Here is an 18,226-nt window from a genome sequence, read left to right on the forward strand (position 1 = left end):
AAATTTATCTGGAATAAGGGTGGTTGCCGGGTGGCCCGTTCTACCCTATACAGGTCCAAATAGCGAGGGGGGCTGGGAGTCCCACATTTCCTGCAAAATTATAGTGAGGCACAATTGGTCCAATTATATCAAATTTTTGCTGAAGGACACAGACCCGATTGGGTCCAACTAGAGGCGCAAGCCAGTCAGACCACTCCACTGGATCTTGTAATGTGGCTACCTGCAAAGGAGCGTCGGGCGGTGTTAAGCCTGTCATAAAGACTCTTTGCGTCTGTGGGACACAGCGTGCAGGATACACCCTTTAAAATCCCCCCCCCATCTACCAGCAGACCCACTTTTCAATAACCCTCACTTTCTGCCAGGCCAGCAGATCTCACAATTCACGTGGTGGATCAACAAGGGTCTTTACAGAATTGCTCACTTTATAGATAACGGGGGGGATAAGACGACCCAGCTATTTTAAGGAAACCTTACCAATGCCCCCCACAGAGACTTATCGCCTGTACCAAATTATCCATTTCATGAAAACCTTGTTGAAAAATCAGGTGGATATAACCACTAGGACCCTTTTTGAAAACTGCTGTATACGAGGTCCTGAATCACGGGGAGGGGAAACCTTCCTACCACACGGCTTGGGAATTGGACATGGGGGAGGTGGTGGAGGAGGAGGTGTGGACAAAATGGTCGACCATGGTGCACAAAGGCATACTCAACACCTCATTGGTAGAGGCAAACTATAAGGTGCTAGCGCGTTGTTACCTTGTCCCTACAAGGCTAGCTAAACTATACCCCAGCACTTCACCCCTTTGTTTCGGGGGTGCGGACAGGAAGGAGATATGTATCATGTCTGGTGGTCTTGCCCGAAGGTCTGACGTTTTTTGGAACAGAATATTCAACCTGATCTACTCAGTGACAGGACAAAATATACCTAGAGAGGCCAAAACAGGGTTGTTTACTGACTTATCGGAGGAGATCCCTAGACATCTACGATCTCTCATATTTTTTATTCTCCTAGCAGCTAAAATAACCATAGCCCGTGCATGGACAACACCTGTAATTAACGTTACCTTGGTAAAACACAAGGTGTTGTTAAGTTGAACCTTGAAATAAAGGACATCAACGCCAATAGAGCTGCATTCGTCTTATGCATGTTTACTTCAGAATATGCACCGTACAGTGGATCGCATTTCTTCAGGACAATGCGATGCAGTTTACAAGACAGTACAGTTTATATAGAGAATGGTTATACAGTAAGTATTTCAACACAGGTTTGGCTAACATTTAGGGGTCACTAACCCAAAATATTTCAAAATGACAAGTTGTTTTGACAGAAGGGAGAAATAATTGTAGGAATAATTACTTGGAAAGAAGTTAAGTTGACATTTAGACAGGGACTTTCTATGTCAACATCTTTCCCTATCACATATTCCGAGAATTGTGTCAAGTCATTGGCAGAACATTTTAATGTCAACTGGTCAGCCACATGTGTTGCAATACCAAAAGAATTCAGAAACATTTTACAGAAAATACAGAAAAACAAGTATAATAAGAACTATCAAAAATACAGCTTTATGTTGAAGAGGAACTCTGGATACATAAAAAGATATGGCTCCTATATTTCATATCTTCACAGCCCCTGTGTTTAGAATTCTTTCGGTATCTCTTTTAAGATTCTTCTGTGTCTTTAGGCTGATCTCCAGGTATACGGACCACCATCTCATGAGCAGTTCTGACTCGAGACCTTAAGGGCTCAGAAGAACCAATATTAGTACCAGCACTTGTGATTTTCAAACAACTTTTGCATAACATGTACACCTAATTCCTACAATGTATAAAATACCATGAAAAATTCCAGAAAACCATCCTGCAATACCTGAAAACCAGTTGAGAGGTTTGAGCCAGGGAAGTCAGCTTTCCCAGCTACCTTCCACCCAAGCAGGTTCGGTATGTTCTTTGCGAAATTTAACCTTCATTTGTTGTACCTTTTCTACATGTGAAATGATGGCATCTTCAGTCTTAGTATCATTTCCGATGTAGTTACAACAAGTAGTTCCCACTATGGTGCACATTCCTCCTTGACTGGCCGTGAGATAATCCAGCACCAGCCGGTGCTGCAAAACCTCTTTTTTTATCATCTTTAATTCTATAGCAAGGGCTATAAAGTTTCCATCATACAAAGCAGTAATGTTATCCATCAGGTCTGCCAAATCAATGATGAAACTGAAAGCCTTTTTAATACAACATCTATTTACCCAAGGAATAGAAAACAATGGTTTAATCTCTCTATCATGTGATTCAATATTTGTGAAGTTATCATCTGACTTAGAATAAAATGTAGGCCTATCAGGAGAATCATCATCTTTCTCATTAACCTCGAGTCTTCTTCTTCCTCTTTTCCTCCTGGGATTTCATCTTCTCCTGTAGCTGACTGATCAGTGAGGTCCCTTTTAACAAGGTGCACAAAGTCTTTTTTAAGAAAACATATAGGTATTTTGTGGAGCTGTGTTTCTTGAAAGTCATTGTCCTCCATATACCAAGTAGCAGGTATGACTCTACCAAAGTAACAAACCCCATTAGAATTCAAAGGAACCCAAGTATATGCTTTCTTTCCACATATGAAGTAATAACCTGGTGGGGCAGCACAAGCTTTATTGAAATTATATCCTCGTAGGCACATCAATAGCTTCATATTATTCTGCTGGGAATGTTGACGATGTGTGTAATCATGTAATTCCTGATATCTGTCAGTAGTACTCCACACAACATCCTTACCATCAAACCAGTACTTGATATCGGCATTATCCATGCAGCTGGAGTTCCCAGTCAGTCGGGTAGTACTCTGGTAACCCTGGGAAAGTAACTCAGGTGTATAAGTTCGAGTAAAGTTAATGCAGACTGCTGGTTTTCTCAATGGAGCATTTGTGAACAGTAGAAGTGAAATAGCTCTGTCAATCATTGTTCTACTGACATCACCAAAGTGTGCACTGTCCTCTATTTCAGCTAAAGTGCTAGGTATTCCTAACAAAGAGGAGAAAGTCTTATGAGAAATAGGTGCGTGTGTGCATATCCAGCAATTAGTGATATTCAGTTTCTTGGCAGCTTGCAGGTGCATAGCTACAAAAGAGTTATGGAAAGGCTCTGCCAGCTTGGCATGATATTCATGTGCAGCTTCCCTCCGTGCTCTCAGATCAGCATCTGAAACCGGTTCACGTTGTGTCATTTCTTCCATTACAGTAGCATTAAAAACAAAAGTGTCTTGTATCTTACCCTTTTCTTTCTTGTATGTCCACTCATATGCCATGACTGTAATCCATACCACCACACCACCGCAGAGGATAACACTCCAGAGCTTCACATTCATCTTAGGCCCTAGGAGATTCATTCTGCAGTCTTCTTGCTTGTGCACGAGTCAGTGAAGGAGACCTGGAAGGTAAATGTACAGAACAATTCTTGCCAGTAGCAGACCGGCTTTTATTCTCTTTTGGAATCACAGACTTCTTACAGTGTGAACCATGCACCCAATACTTATAGTCTTTCAGCTTCACTGCAGTAGGAGACACAAGAATGACCTGAAATGGTCCTTTCCACTTAGGAGACAAAGTAGTCCGGGGTGTGATTCTTGATATACGCCCAATCTCCTGACTTTAGTACATGAGTTCCTTCACTCGTATCCGCAGGTTGTCCTGCTTTGGCTCTGGAAAAAGTATCAGAAAACACATTTGCCAATTTGCGAACATATTCTATCATGGAATCTTGACCATTTATTAAAGTCACTGTCTCTGGCTGGACAAGAGATGAATTTAGTCTTTTAGGCGGTCGCCCAAACAATATGTCAAAAGGTGACAGTCCATGTTTCTCCTTAGGGGTAGCCCTAATGGTCGCCAAGGCTATAGGTAACGCTTATACCCATGTGCTTTGTTCGTTAGCAGTTATTTTGGCTAAATACCTCTTCAGGGTTTGATTGCTGCGTTCCACCAGGCCACTAGCCTGAGGTCTGTAAGGAGTATGCAATTGATGCTTCATACCCAAAATACTACTTCTGCCATGAGTTTATTATCAAAATGTGTGCCTCTATCTGAGGAAATTATTGACCCTATATCAAACCTTGGGATCAATTCCCTCGTCAGACATTTTACCACAGTTCTGGCAAAATTTTTGGACATTGGCCAAGCCTCTGGCCAGTTCAAAAATTGATCAATGCAAACCAAAAGATACTTAAATCGACCACAAGGGGGCATATCCGAGAAGTCAATTTGCACAATTTGAAATGGCTCCTCAGTATGCGGAATATGCTTCATGGGAGTGGGCACTGACTTTCCTATGTTATGCATTTGACATATAGAACATTCAGTAACCTGTTTAGCAACATATGCAGAAAAACCTGGAGCCCACCAATCTCTGGCTACCACCCGACTCATCCCTCCTGTTGAGACATGGCAAAGCCCATGGCTCAAAACAAACAATGAAAGAAACAATGTCGGAGGAGCAACCAGTCTGTTTTTTAATCTCCATATACCATATGCCCCACAAACAGCTCTCTTTGTGGTCCAAAAGGATGTATGAGGCGAGCTTGCCTGTAGAGCTGATACAATATCCAGATCCACTTGAAGATCTGTGAGCAGAAATGTTGGAAGCGCTGTAATTGGCTCATAAGAATGTATAGCATCTTTAGCATACCTATCAGCCAAAGCATTTCCAAGTGATATACTATCATCTGCTCTGGTATGTGCTTTACATTTAATTACTGCAACTTTAAGAGGCAGCTGGACCGCTGCCAATAATCTAACAATTAACTCTTTATGTTGTATAGGGGTTCCTGCTGCTGTCAAATAACCCCTTTCTTGCTAGAGTTGTGCAAAACTATGCACTATGCTTACAGCAAAGGCTGAGTTACTATAAATATTTACAATAGCCCCTTTTGCTTGGGGTTAATAAATTGCTGGCATAAGGAGCAAATCTAAAGTCTCCCTTTACTTCAAGTATGTTTTACTCCCATTCCTTCAGTGTTTAAAACTATAGTTATTCCTATATTTATTACTATACCTCTGTCTAGCAGACTGCCAGGGGAGCATGGCGATAAAACAAAAGAACACTTATGACACTGACCTCCCAATCTTACTTATAGAGGTTCAGTGACTTTGGCAGTAATTACATCATTACCTACCCCGACCAAAATTCACCTGCTGATTCGAAGTGGCAACATTGGCATCACATATATTTAACAAACTCTTTGAATCGCCTTTATCTATTAAACACAGGATAGATAAACCATTAACTGACACATCAATCATTGGTTCTGTATTTTGTCCCAAATTCAAGACAGCAAGTTCAGGGAAGGAATGAAATTTTCATTAATCAAATCACCACACTCCACTATGTGCTGAACCTGAGCCCCCACTCTTGGGGCATTTCTAACATACATCTTAGTTCTGCTAGACTTAGTTCATCTTTCCCTTCTACTTTGAACAGCTAAGACCTATAATTGTAGAATATTGAGGTAAAAACTGTCTACAATATCCCACTAATCCAAGGAATGCTCTCAACTGTTTGAGTTGTGGGCATTCGTTGCTTTGCAACGAATTATTTGGCTGTCAAATGTTTTTTTCCTTTTCCTTTTTGGCTGTCAAATGTTTGATACCTTGGGAGACACAGTGGCCCAGGTATTGTACTTTTAATTTAACCCATTGCACTTTTGCAGCATCTACTCTTTGTCCTATACTGGCCAGGAAATTCATTAAAGACATAGATTCCTCAGTACAAGCCTGTTCATCAGAGGATGCTAGCAAGAGATCATCCACATATTGCACTAATATTGATCCCATGAGTGGCTGCTACTCATCTAATTTATCCTTGAGCGCCTGAGAAAAGCAACTGGGGGAATCATGATACCCCATTGGCAATCTGGTCAGGTAAGTTGCTTTTTATCAAGCGTGAAGGCTAGCAACCAATGATCATCAGGATGAACAGGAACGCTAAAGAAGGCTGAGGCAAGGTCAATTACAGTAAAGTGAGTTGCTGAAGGAGGTATTGTTGCCAGTATAGTAGAGGGGTTGGGTACTACAGGTACTGATGGTATAATTACCTTGTTGATTGTACGCAAATCATGCACCAATCTCCATCGACGGTTATCCTCTCCTGCTTTTATAGGTTTGGGAACTGGATAAATAGGAGTGTTAGCTAAACTCCTACAAGGAGTAAGAACACCCTCCTGTAGTAACTCCTCTATCACTGGTTTAATACCCTCAACTGATTCAGGAGATAAGGGGTATTGAGGTAGTCTAGGTACTGGCAATGTAGGGTCTCTATTTAACCTCACAGCAGCAACTTTCATAAGGCCAGGAGTGTTTGCTCCTGTTACCCATATGGAAGGGTCAATTTTTTGTTTGGCCTGTTCTGGAATTCCTCCCTCCATATCAGCTACTAATAAAGGTATGAACAACAGATCAGTTGCTTCCTCTTTTAACCTATGTGGTATGTCAATGACAGCTTTACCCGGAGATAAGCAATGGTTACCCCCATTTTAGAAAGTAAATCTCGTCCTAATAAATTACAGGGGGAATGTGGAGTCAATACAAATGAGTGTTCTGTTGAATGCTCTCCCAATGTCACCGGTACAGATTGTGTAACCCTTGCTGAGATTATATTATTACTTACTCCAACCAAAGAAACCATTTCATTGGAGAGTGGTAAGTTGGGGTCAAAGACATTCAAAAGGGACCGGGAAGCTCCTGTGTCTATGAGACCACACAAATCAATACCGTTTACATTTATTTCAACCATTGGCTCATCAACAGAATCAACTTCAATTACAGCTAAAGCTTGATAAAATGGGTCATCTATATTGTCACCACATCCCACGTTATCCTAGCGCCCCCTACAGTCCCTGGCTATATGCCCACTCAATCCACACTTGTAGCAAGTGGGGGAGGCACGAGGCTGCAGGGTTGGGAGTCTTACTCTATTTGGAATGATCTGTTGATATCGGGACTGAATTCTAGAGTTTATGCGTTGTCCCTCATTTTGTCTCCAATTACCACACTTTTGCCGTGGTGCCCCATAATTAGAGATATATACCACTCCCGAAGGTGGGTAAGGGGGGGCCGCTACTGGTACACCCTGAGGTGTTACCTGTACTGTAGATACTGGTACCCCCTTGGGCTCTGGGACTTTTTCTTTAACCTCTGGTAGTTGTATATTCATTATTTTTGTTTTCTCCTTCTTTTCTACCTTGTCTTTCCTTTTTTTTTAACACTTCTTAAGCTATTTGAGCAATCTCAACTAACTCAGGGGTGGGTTTCTTTCTCCATCCCAGTGTACAAAGCTTTATTTCTTCCCTAATCTCAGGCAACATTCCACCCACCAATACATTCACATACTTTGGTCGCTTCATATCACTTTCATCATCTTGAATCCAATCAGTATGCTTCTGAATAGCATCTTTGAATCTATTCCAGTAATCTAACACATCCTCATCTTTCTTCAGCACAACATCCATCAATGCTCGCATATCTTGCAAATACATTCTATACATCCACATCACATAACTTTTTATACCATTTCTTTGGACTTTTCTCTAAGTTGGGCAGATCAACAATAATTGCCCTAATTTCATTGGGTTTCCAGGGGACATAAACTTTTCCTATTCTTGCGGTATAATTACCCTGGCCATCTTCTCCATGTAGAGCAGCTTTCTCTGAGCACATTTTAAAGGGGGGGTGGTTTTATATCCTTCCTGGATACTTTTTCCCAGGCTGCTTAACATTCAATCCCCCCACAATCAAACATTTTTAAAAAGCAGATTAAACAATGCATCAATTGTAGGCGTATCCAGAGACCCTCTGGTGGCCACCATTTAGATGGGTCCCTTTTATACTCCTTTTTTGTTAGTTTACAACATTTTACATGATGTTTCAGGGCATCTGGGTCTCCACTCACCATCACGTCGGGGTCACCAAATGTTAAGTTGAACCTTGAAATAAAGGACATCAACGCCAATAGAGCTGCATTCGTCTTATGCATGTTTACTTCAGAATATGCACTGTACAGTGGATCGCATTTCTTCAGGACAATGCGATGCAGTTTACAAGGCAGTACAGTTTATATAGAGAATGGTTATACAGTAATCTTATGGCGGACACAAACCCAAAGTTACACGTCACAAGTATGCATTTCACTAAGTATTTCAACACAGGTTTGGCTAACATTAAGGGGTCACTGTATATTTCAAAATGACAAGTTGTTTTGACAGAAGGGAGAAATAATTGTAGGAATAATTACTTGGAAAGAAGTTAAGTTGACATTTAGACAGGGACTTTCTATGTCAACATCTTTCCCTATCACATATTCCAAGAATTGTGTCAAGTCATTGGCAGAACATTTTAATGTCAACTGGTCAGCCACATGTGTTGCAATACCAAAATAATTCAGAAACATTTTACAGAAAATACAGAAAAACAAGTATAATAAGAACTATCAAAAATACAGCTTTATGTTGAAGAGGAACTCTGGATACATAAAAAGATATGGCTCCTATATTTCCTATATTTCATATCTTCACAGTGTCCTGGATCATGATCAATGAAAAACTGGCCAGTATAAGACAAAATAGGCAAGTTAGGTTTGAGAAAGTCTGGAAACCCTGGATTGCTTATCTTCAAGCTCCCTGAAAGCTGGGTTATTTGTGATGAGAGGCCTGGGGGACTCATTCCACTCTGTTCTACTCTACCCAATTCCTTATTTCTCCTGTTTTTTTTTCTTGGTTCTTGTTATGTTTATGTTTTTGGTTTTTCCACTCCATCATTTTTTACCCGAAATCGAAAGAGGAACAATGTCCTTCTGTCGGGTCTTTGTCATCGAATGAGCTGAAATCTGCATTAATGTGCTGAGTCAGGGTCTCTGCATGTAACACCCTGGTGTTTAGGCAGGGTTGCTAACAACTTTATTTTGCCAGTTAGTAATTGTCCTGGCTAATTGTTAGAAGATCCATTGATTTCCCTCCAATTCTGGAATTGCTGCACCTTTTCTCTTCTCTCACTAGGAGGCACTGTGGCTGGTGACATTAGATCGACAAGGGCATAGCAAGGTCAGATCATGAATAGATGGGGTGTCTCAGCCAATTGGCAGGGGTTTCTTTAGTCCCTTGGCCTGCTGGGAGAGCCTATTTATTTGGGTGGAGTCAGGTGATCGGGGTTCTGTGCAGTGGCGTCTCCAGCTTTCATATTTAGGGGGGGCACATGGGGGGACAGGGACAAAAGTAGGGGGGCAACTATAAAATGTGTATATATATATATATATATATATATATATATATATATATATATATAGATCTAGATATATATATAAATATATAGATATAGATATATATCTATATCTAGATATAGATATATATCTATATCTAGATATAGATATAGATATCTATATCTAGATATATAAATATTACTGGGGCCCTTTACTACGACCCCACAACGACCCTTTCACATGTTCTGCAGTGAGCTCCCTTCCTACTCTATTGGGGCCCCCCAGGGTGGCAGAAAACAAGAGATATATGTCACCAGCATACCAAGAAAATATAAGGATCCAAAGCAGTGGGAGAACTATCAGGGTTGCAAAGGTTGTCTTGCCTCCAGGCCCTGTTGTTCTGCCACTGTGGGGTTCCCCAGCCTCCTCTTGCTGTCCTGCTCCTGCTATTGACTGCTCTGGTCTGGCATCTCTTGGAATTTACAGGCTGGTTCTCCTGTCCTAAGGATGGGAGAGAGTCCTGGTGGAGTCCTTCCTGCAACTCGCCCTTCTCCCTGCCAATGAGGATGCAGGGGAAGGAGCAGATCGGGCGGCCGTGTGAGCGCTCGCATTATGCAGTGTCAGCAAGCAGAGGGAGGGGGGAGGAATCACCCGCAGGAGCTGACTGGGTACGCTCTCCCTTTTAGACATTGATTTTTTGTAAAAAAAAAAAATTATTAATATTTTTTTAATGGGGGGGGCACATGGTGGGGCACAGCATAATGTTGGGGAGGGCAGGGCCCCCTCTGCCCCCCCCCCCTAGGGACGCCATTGGTTCTGTGCCACCTGGACGGCTGTCAAGGTGGACGTGTGTTATGTCGCCCCGGGTTGCTAGGCGGGAAACCAGAGGCCTATCCTGGGGACACCTGGCTGCTAGGCTGCCTGAGGCCTATCCAGAAGCAGGAGAAGCAGCATAAGGTTGGGACTGCAGGATTGGAGTCCAAACGAGTTGTGAAGGTTCAGCCGGACGGGGAACCAGTTGTGGTCGGAGGTAAGGGGGAAGCAGTCGCCACTAAGGGACCATCCACCTTTTTACCAGAGACTATTGTGAGTAAGCTTGAGCAAGTACCAGAGCAGTCTTCTCACCAGCCTGGGATTGTGAAGAAGTGGGAAAGCTTTAGCAAGTGCCAAGCCAGGGATCCAGCAGGTTAGCGGGGGTGACGCTTAAGGAGTATACAGTGGGTTAGCTGTGGAAGAGCTCAGGGGATCCGGTGATGACTGGGATCTGGAAGTCTAGTGAGAGACTAGGAGCTCGGTGAGTGAAGACCTACAGTGGGATACTGTGAGAAAGGAGAAGAACTATTCTGTGTTACCAAGAGTTATTTACAACTACCTTTAGTGACTGTTACAAGTTCAGTTGCCATAAGAAACAGCAGTCCTACCTATAGAGACGTGGCATCATGCTGGAGGCCTTTCCCTGTATAGCTGTCTACCTATAGTGTCTCAGAGTCTGCCAATTAACATGGCATCTACCATGTTAGGGTAACCCTGATGAGATCGTCAAAGGAGCTTTCCAACACTTACTTCATACAGAAATTAGGAGTGATAGAACCAAGAAAGTGGACGACAACCCACAATCAATTCGTTTTGTCACACAGTTCCACAGCCAATTTAGAAAAATGAAAAGGATTTTGGCCAAACATTGGCCCATTCTAAGTGAGGACCCCCATCTCAAATCCATACTTACGGATCGACCACAGGTCACTTATAGAAGAGCCAAAAATATTAAGGTTAAAATAGAGCCCAGCAAAATAAAAACACAAAGCTCTAGATTGACTGCGAGCGCTTCTCTCACTTTTTTTAATCTTAAGGGAATGTACCGGTGCAAGAAACCTTTGTGTCTTACATGTAAACATGTCACACACAGACAAAAAGAATTTACTTGCAAAGGCAAGCAATACGCCATACCAGATTTTTTTCACTTGCTCCTCTGAGTACGTTGTGTATTGCTTGACATGTCCCTGCGGTCTATTTTACGTAGGCCGCACCATTCGGACCCTTCGCAAAAGGTTCAGTGAGCACCGAAATTTTGTAGAAAAAGGGTAGGACAAATATAGTGTTGCAAGGCACTTCAAGGAATTTCATCAACAGTCCTCTGTAGGACTGCATGTCTGGGTCATAGAGACCATTCCCAAGCAGCTTCCCAAAGCAGAACATTACATAAGGTTATGTGAAAGGGAAAACTATTGGATTTTCACCTTGGATAGTCTTTCGCCCGGGGGCCTAAATGAAGGCATAGAAATCAATATCTTATTATAACTATCATCTATTGCTTCAACATTATCCTCATTGTCTCTATGCCTTTAATTGTAGTTGTTACACATATACAATACATTTGTCACACCGAGTGTTCTCACACGTGTACAACCAACTATCATACCCACATTATGTTTGGTAATTAACATCCTTCCTCTGACCCCCGAACCTTTTTACGTAGTCACCAGTGATTGATTGTTGATTTCCCCCATCAATTAACCAATCACTGTTTTATTTTTAACAAATATATTAAAATATGTTTATATCATTTTTTATCGCATGTGCATGTACATGGGTCTGTATTCCCTATAGACATGTCTGCCCATGTATGCATGCACATATGCATATATATATATATATATATATATATATATATATATATATATATATGTGTATTTATAATAGCATATAGATGTTTTAATCCGATATATTCTTTTATTTGATCGAGCCGGCTCATTTTATATACAATTTTTTTATATATATTCTTTATATATCTTTTATATAATTAAACTATTGAACGGCCACTTCCACATAGACACATCAGGTAATTTCTCCTTTTTTCACATACCCATTGTTATCGATCGATGAGTCTATGGGAATACTCACTTTTCCCTCTCCTATACTCTGGCAGCCAATGCTCCTCCTTTTTTTTTTTATTTATTTTCTTTTGACTTTTCCTTACTTACTTGCCATTTAAAAATCCACTCCTTTTAACAATTGTACATTTTAGTAAATTGTTACAGTGTGTTAGTGTTAGTATCTTATTGTGATACATTTGGTCTCGATTTCCAGCAATGTCCAGTGTTACCTTTCAGCCAATCAGGTGGCACGAGCTTAGTATATTGCATACCCTTTCAAAGATGGCCCCACTAGAGCCTGAGGAAGAGGCACGCATGCTTTGACGCGTGCACCCTCCCGCTAACCTTGCAGCCGGAAGTGACGACATCACAGCACTAAGTTCCGGTGTCTGCAGATTCTCTTCCCTGGATATTGATAGCGCTGGGCCCCACCACCGCAGTCGTTACAAGGGACGGTTTCACGGCTCACACTGGGCCACAGTCTGCTCCTTCTGGACAAGTGCAGATGACTTCTATGTTACATGCCTTTCTCCATCATCTGTTTGTGAGTGCATCTGTTATTACCATACACCAAACTTATTAAAACTATTGATTTGCTACGCTTAGAAGGTGCCGCTTTTTTCTTTGTTTAGCACTGTCAAAAGACCTGTGGGGAGGAAGCAGCTCAGCTGATTTCTTACAGAACACATCCCGGTAATCGCTGTATGCAGCGGGAAGATCAGAAGATACAGATGTGGTAGCAACCGGAAGTCTCTCCTTGGGGGGCCACCTTCAGAAGGCAGGATGGGAAACATGAGGGACCCCAAGCCAGGATCTGCCCAGAGACCCAGTTCACATGTGGAGAGTGGAGCTGTAGCCAAGGAAGGCCCAATACAATGGGGGTAGAGGCCTTGGATAGAATGAGGAAGGATATCCACTCCTTGTGGAGTATCTCTACAGACATCCTAATAGGTAGAGTCTGAAAGCGGATAGGGCCCCCTGGGAGAACAGTGCCATCAATTGCCGAGACTACCAGTGGCGTAGTGAGGGGCGAAAGGGTAAGCTTCATGGAAGAAGCAGTTCTTCAGTCCATAAAATTGCCGGCAGCCCCAGAATCCAGATATGCAAAGATCGATTGAGGAGAAGTGACTACATGAAGGAATACCGGAAGAAGATGAGAAGGTGATGTTTCTGGGTCCAATACTCCACCTTCCAGATGTATTAAACCTGAGCGTTTCCCAGACGAAGCAAGTAGGAGTCATGAAAATGACCCTTGCCCCCACAAAAGAAACACAAGCCCAGAGTTCTGCACCTAGCACGTTCTTCAGGAGGTTAGTCTGGTCCGGCTCAGCTGCATAGGTTCCTCAGCAGACAGAAGATGCTCCATGGGACGAAGGGAGGAGAGCTCAGACTGGCTAGGGCCCAGGGAGTGCTGGCGTCTTTTTTCTAGGGACCTCTCCTGGAAACGAATGTCGATCTGATTGCACAAGGAAATTACATCGTACAGACCAGCGGGGATGGCTCGTTCCACTCATTCGTCTTTCACTCGGTCAGAGAGGCCATGTAAAAAGATTGCAACCAGGGCCTCATTGTTCCAGCTCAATTCAGCTGTGAGGATATGGAACTGAAGAGCATATTGTCCCACTGAACAAGATTCTTGGCGAAGACGTAAAAGGGCACTAGCCGCTGAAGAAACCCGAGCCGGCTCCTCGAAGATGTTACAAAAGAGCTTCAAGAAGTCAGACAGGCTGGAAACCACCGGATCATTCTTCTCCCACAGGGGGGCAGCCCAGGCTAAAGCTTCACCGGAGAGGAGGGAAATGATATAGGCTACCTTTGCCTGATCAGACAGGAAGTTTTGAGGCTGGAGCTCAAAATGATTAGTGCATTGGCTGGGGAATCCCCTGCAGGCCTTCGAGTCCCCAGAGAAACAGGACGGAGCTGGCAGTTGTAATGAATGTGTGGCTGCGACCAGTATAGGTGCTGATTGTACTTGAGGTTGCTGACTCGGGGTTCCCAAGGAGGCCTGAAGCTGCTCGAAGCGAGAAGCCAGATCCTGGAGAAATCACATCACCTGAGTCTGATTCGATTACTGGGTCTCAAGTCTGCGGACTATGCCCTGCAATGGATCATCTGCGGGAAGCGGCACGTCAGCCGGGTCCATGGCTGATCAAACTGTCAGGTCACCTGAATCCAGGTGACAGATGTACCCCGTTGGGGTCTGGAGTGCACCGCAAGGTAGTGGACTCTATGGCTGACTGCTGCGGATGGAGCTCTGAGATGCATGAGTCGAGGAAGAGTGTTCACTTCTTGCGCTACTATGACCTTTGGACCTCCTCTGCGGGATGACCGACGATGTGGGTTGTAAAGAAGAAAAGACAGGAATTCCTGTTTTTCATACAAAACACCCAGATGCTCTTTTATTTGAACTTACCTGGCAATTGCAGCCACTTACCTAGTGGTATGTTGAGGACACACAGCAAGGGAAGGCATGTATGGCTGTGCTCTGCAGTATAATAAGGCTGGAAGCTGCTTGCCAGGAAGCACTTTTTTGCCAGACATGCATCTGCAGAGACAAAGGAGCAGCAAGGAACTGAAGAGAGCCCAAAACAGGTGGGGGCTGGCTTTATATAGGAGCAGGCTTCTCAGCAGGGAAAGGGGGATGAAAGAAAGAACCCGGACCCCTGACCCTAAAAAGATCCACAGAAAAACAGGTTCCCAAACTTATTGGTGCCTTTAGGGGAGCAATGAACCTGCAATGGTTGCACCAACATAGTGGTGTGGTAAGGGCTGTTTCCAGGTGATCCATGATCCTGCAGGTTTGAGGACAGAAAAAAAGAATGGAATATGGGGGGGCTGACTCTTTCTTTTATAGAGTTAAATTGGTCCTGTGGGTTGGTTGGGGGAGGAGCAACCTACTCCAGTACCCCAAAAAATTGCGGTGTAGTAGGTTAGCGGTTGCTTTCCCTAATCTACTACACTGCGATTTTTACTCTTTGTGAGCTTTTTAGCTTATATTTTACTGCAACTATTTTATTCTTATGCACTTCACAGTTCCTCTGTTGATGTGCCAATGAAATACCTTTAAGGTTTTACACTATCAGAGCCCCCTTGTTTCTCGTTCATTTTTTTGGCTGCCATGACAGTTTATTTCTAGTGTGGGAGAAACAGCTGGAGAGACGTGGAGTGCCTGCACAATATTTCCTTCGGACGCCCTACTAACAGATGTATCAAGAGCGCATTTGACCTTCCATAATTAGAGGTTCCACCATGCGGGTAAGGGTACACCTTGACTAAACGTTGGTGACGTCACTTGGTGGAGGATATCACTGGATACCCTGTTTTACAAAATCATCACTCATTTGCTGATCGAATTTGAGCATTTATTTCACTATTGGACTTTTGCTTATTTTCACCATATAATTGGCAAAACTATTACTTGTTTTATTTTATTTTGTCTGCTGTGACTGCTTTAGCTGGAGTTTGGCTTCAATTTGTTAATGTATTTAAATTTGCTAGCCCCCAGACTGACAATGCTGCTGTCTAGAGGTGTGTGTTGCTCCTCCATCAAGAGTTGAGGCACTCTTAGTCCCCTTTCACATGGGCACCTCTGTTGGATGGACTCCACTTGCTAAGCGGGGGTACCCGCTGAGCAGGTGGCTGACAGGTCCGTCTCAGCTTACTGAGCAGAGCGGAGATCGACCCAGTTCCACTCTCCTCTATGGGGAGATTGGATGGTCCAATTATATCTGATCCGATCCACCAGATGGATGGAAAATAGGACCTCCATCCATCTTGATTTCACGGACAGAATCGGATCAGATAATGGCAGCTGATATTTGCCGCTCCATAGGGTTGAATGGAGGGTCCGATCAGGTCTGCCCTAAAAACTGACAGGTGGACCTGATCTGACAGCCCGTGTGAAAGGGGCTTTAGGCCTCTAGTACTGATATTTGAGCACCAGCATTTCTGGATGTAATTTCAGGCATTTGTGTTACACATATTTGCATGTATGCACATTCGCGCGTATAATACATTCCTTAGGCGAAATATATGAATAATCAAATTATTTATGTTCATTTGTATGTGTTTGTATACATTTGTGCAAATTTGCGTGTACCAAAATACTGACCTGGAACGCAGATTTTTCTTCTTTCTTTTTTTTTTTTTTTTACTCATGATTACACAGCGTTTGTTTATGTTCCTGTGTGTACAGGCACATTGTAAACAATGGGCTGCATTTTAGATGAGTGAAAAAAAAAAACCACACTGTAATGAGCTTTTTCCAGCTGCAGTGTGCAAAATGCCTAATGGCTCATACACACGATCTGAAAATTGGACGACAGATCGTCTTTTTTTTTTTGCATGCTAGTCTCATATCGAACCTGAAGAGTTTTCTAAAGTTCCGAAAATTCTCGTACGACAGAATAAAAATCGGAAGTGATGTAATGTGTTGTAGTGTATTTGTATTGTAATTTTGGATGACAACTGTACTGATTAAATGAAAATCGTACTATCTGGTATCATACGAGAATAATTTTCGTGAATGTCCGATCAGATAATATCGGATGAATTGCCATGATGGAAAGCTTTGTACTAACGATCCGATTATTGTACAATCGCTTCTAAAGTGGTATTTTTCGTACAATTTTCGGATCGTGTGTATGGGCCATAAGGCTTGGTTCACACTGGTGCTATGTGAGAATCCGTGCAAATCCAGTGCAGGTTCCCGCATCGCACCTGACTCGCAGGCAGTTCACACTGCCTTCTGTGAACTGCTGTGGGTGTCAATTCAACGTTAATGACGCCCCCAGATCGGTTCGCAGTCCCACTCTCAATTCGGACAGGAATCGGATCTCATGGGTTGTGAACACCCATGCGATCCGATTCCGGTGCGGACAAAAATAAAGAGGGGTCCTGCACAAGCTTGATCAGAATGCGATGCAAATTCCGCCATACAGTTTGTATGGGTGAATTTGCATCTCACAGACATCGCATGTGATCTGAACAGCAATGTGGTGCGAATCACATGCGATGTCTGGCATCGCAGCAGTGTGAACCGGCTCTTAGGCCTCAGGCACAATGCAGCTGTCAAACACCTGTTTTACAGGCATTTGACTTTTTTTTCCGACCCTAAATGCCCCTTTGTGTTAGCCAATGTATGTATGCACACATAGGTGTTTACAGGCATTTAGAGGCAGGGGCGTTTAGGAGCAGATATCTGAACGCACCAAAATTGTGTTCAGGAGAGGAGCTTTTGGGCAGAAAAAAAACGCCCGGCGCATCTAAGTTCGCCTAATTACTAGGTACGTTTAGCTCTTAAACATCTATTTATTTTATTTTTTCTAATAACAATTTTTATTGAATTTTTTTCAATTATAAAAAGAAAATATAAATACATGCAATATAAGATACATGCACTGTACTTGAGTCAAACAGTTCACAATCTAAGCACACCTCATTTATTTTAATTCCGAGAATATATTAGTATTCAGGCCAGAGAAATGAATGAACGCCCAAACGCATGACACACCTATATGCTTCTAAATGCAGCTTTGGGTGCCTTTTTTTAATACTGCTTTTATTCCTGTCTGGAGAAAAGTCTTATGAAAGAACATACTGTGCATGAGGCCTTATGCAGGAGGGGTGTCACTGGCCAGATCTCCAGGTAAAAACAAAGGAAAAAAAAAGCCTAAAAAAGGAAAAAGGAATGCAGCTACCAAATCTAATGATTGCTAAGCTTGCAATATAATACAGTTCTAGTTTTGGGTTTATTACCGCTTTAAAAAGTGGATGTGTATTTGAAGAATAAGGACATCATTCTCTTTCTAAACTTCTTTTTTTGAACCCGAGGACTGCTTTTTAATACATTAGAGAAGTTAGAATGTATAGATGTTTTTTTTTTGTTGTTGTTTTGGAAAGGCGATGTAAAGGTGAACTAAGCCTATTAAACTGATGGCATTTATTTGGCTGGGTTGAACCATCAGAAATATTATTAAATAGTAAGCAAGCTTTTAAATGAATCTCAGTACTTGCTGGTAATATTATGTGAAGCATCCTAAGAATCCATTCAACAAAAGGCCAGTGTGATCAGAGGTCTCTGTGCTAATATATGACAGCTCAAATTACAAATGTGG

General features: G+C 42.6%; 1 protein-coding gene across 1 annotated transcript; it reads right to left on the reverse strand.

Moving 5' to 3' along the window:
* Positions 1-1,148: 1,148 nt before the first annotated feature.
* Positions 1,149-8,120, reverse strand: LOC141128547 (uncharacterized). The gene is made up of 2 exons (XM_073615937.1): positions 7,936-8,120; positions 1,149-3,694 (listed from the first exon to the last, which is right to left on the reverse strand). Exon 2 carries the CDS (start codon positions 3,380-3,382, stop codon positions 2,249-2,251), a length of 1,134 nt encoding a protein of 377 aa, XP_073472038.1. The 5' UTR covers positions 3,383-3,694; positions 7,936-8,120; the 3' UTR covers positions 1,149-2,248.
* Positions 8,121-18,226: the final 10,106 nt, after the last annotated feature.

This window comes from Aquarana catesbeiana, linkage group LG01 (genome assembly GCF_042186555.1).
Source record: "Aquarana catesbeiana isolate 2022-GZ linkage group LG01, ASM4218655v1, whole genome shotgun sequence".
NCBI lineage: Eukaryota > Metazoa > Chordata > Amphibia > Anura > Ranidae > Aquarana > Aquarana catesbeiana.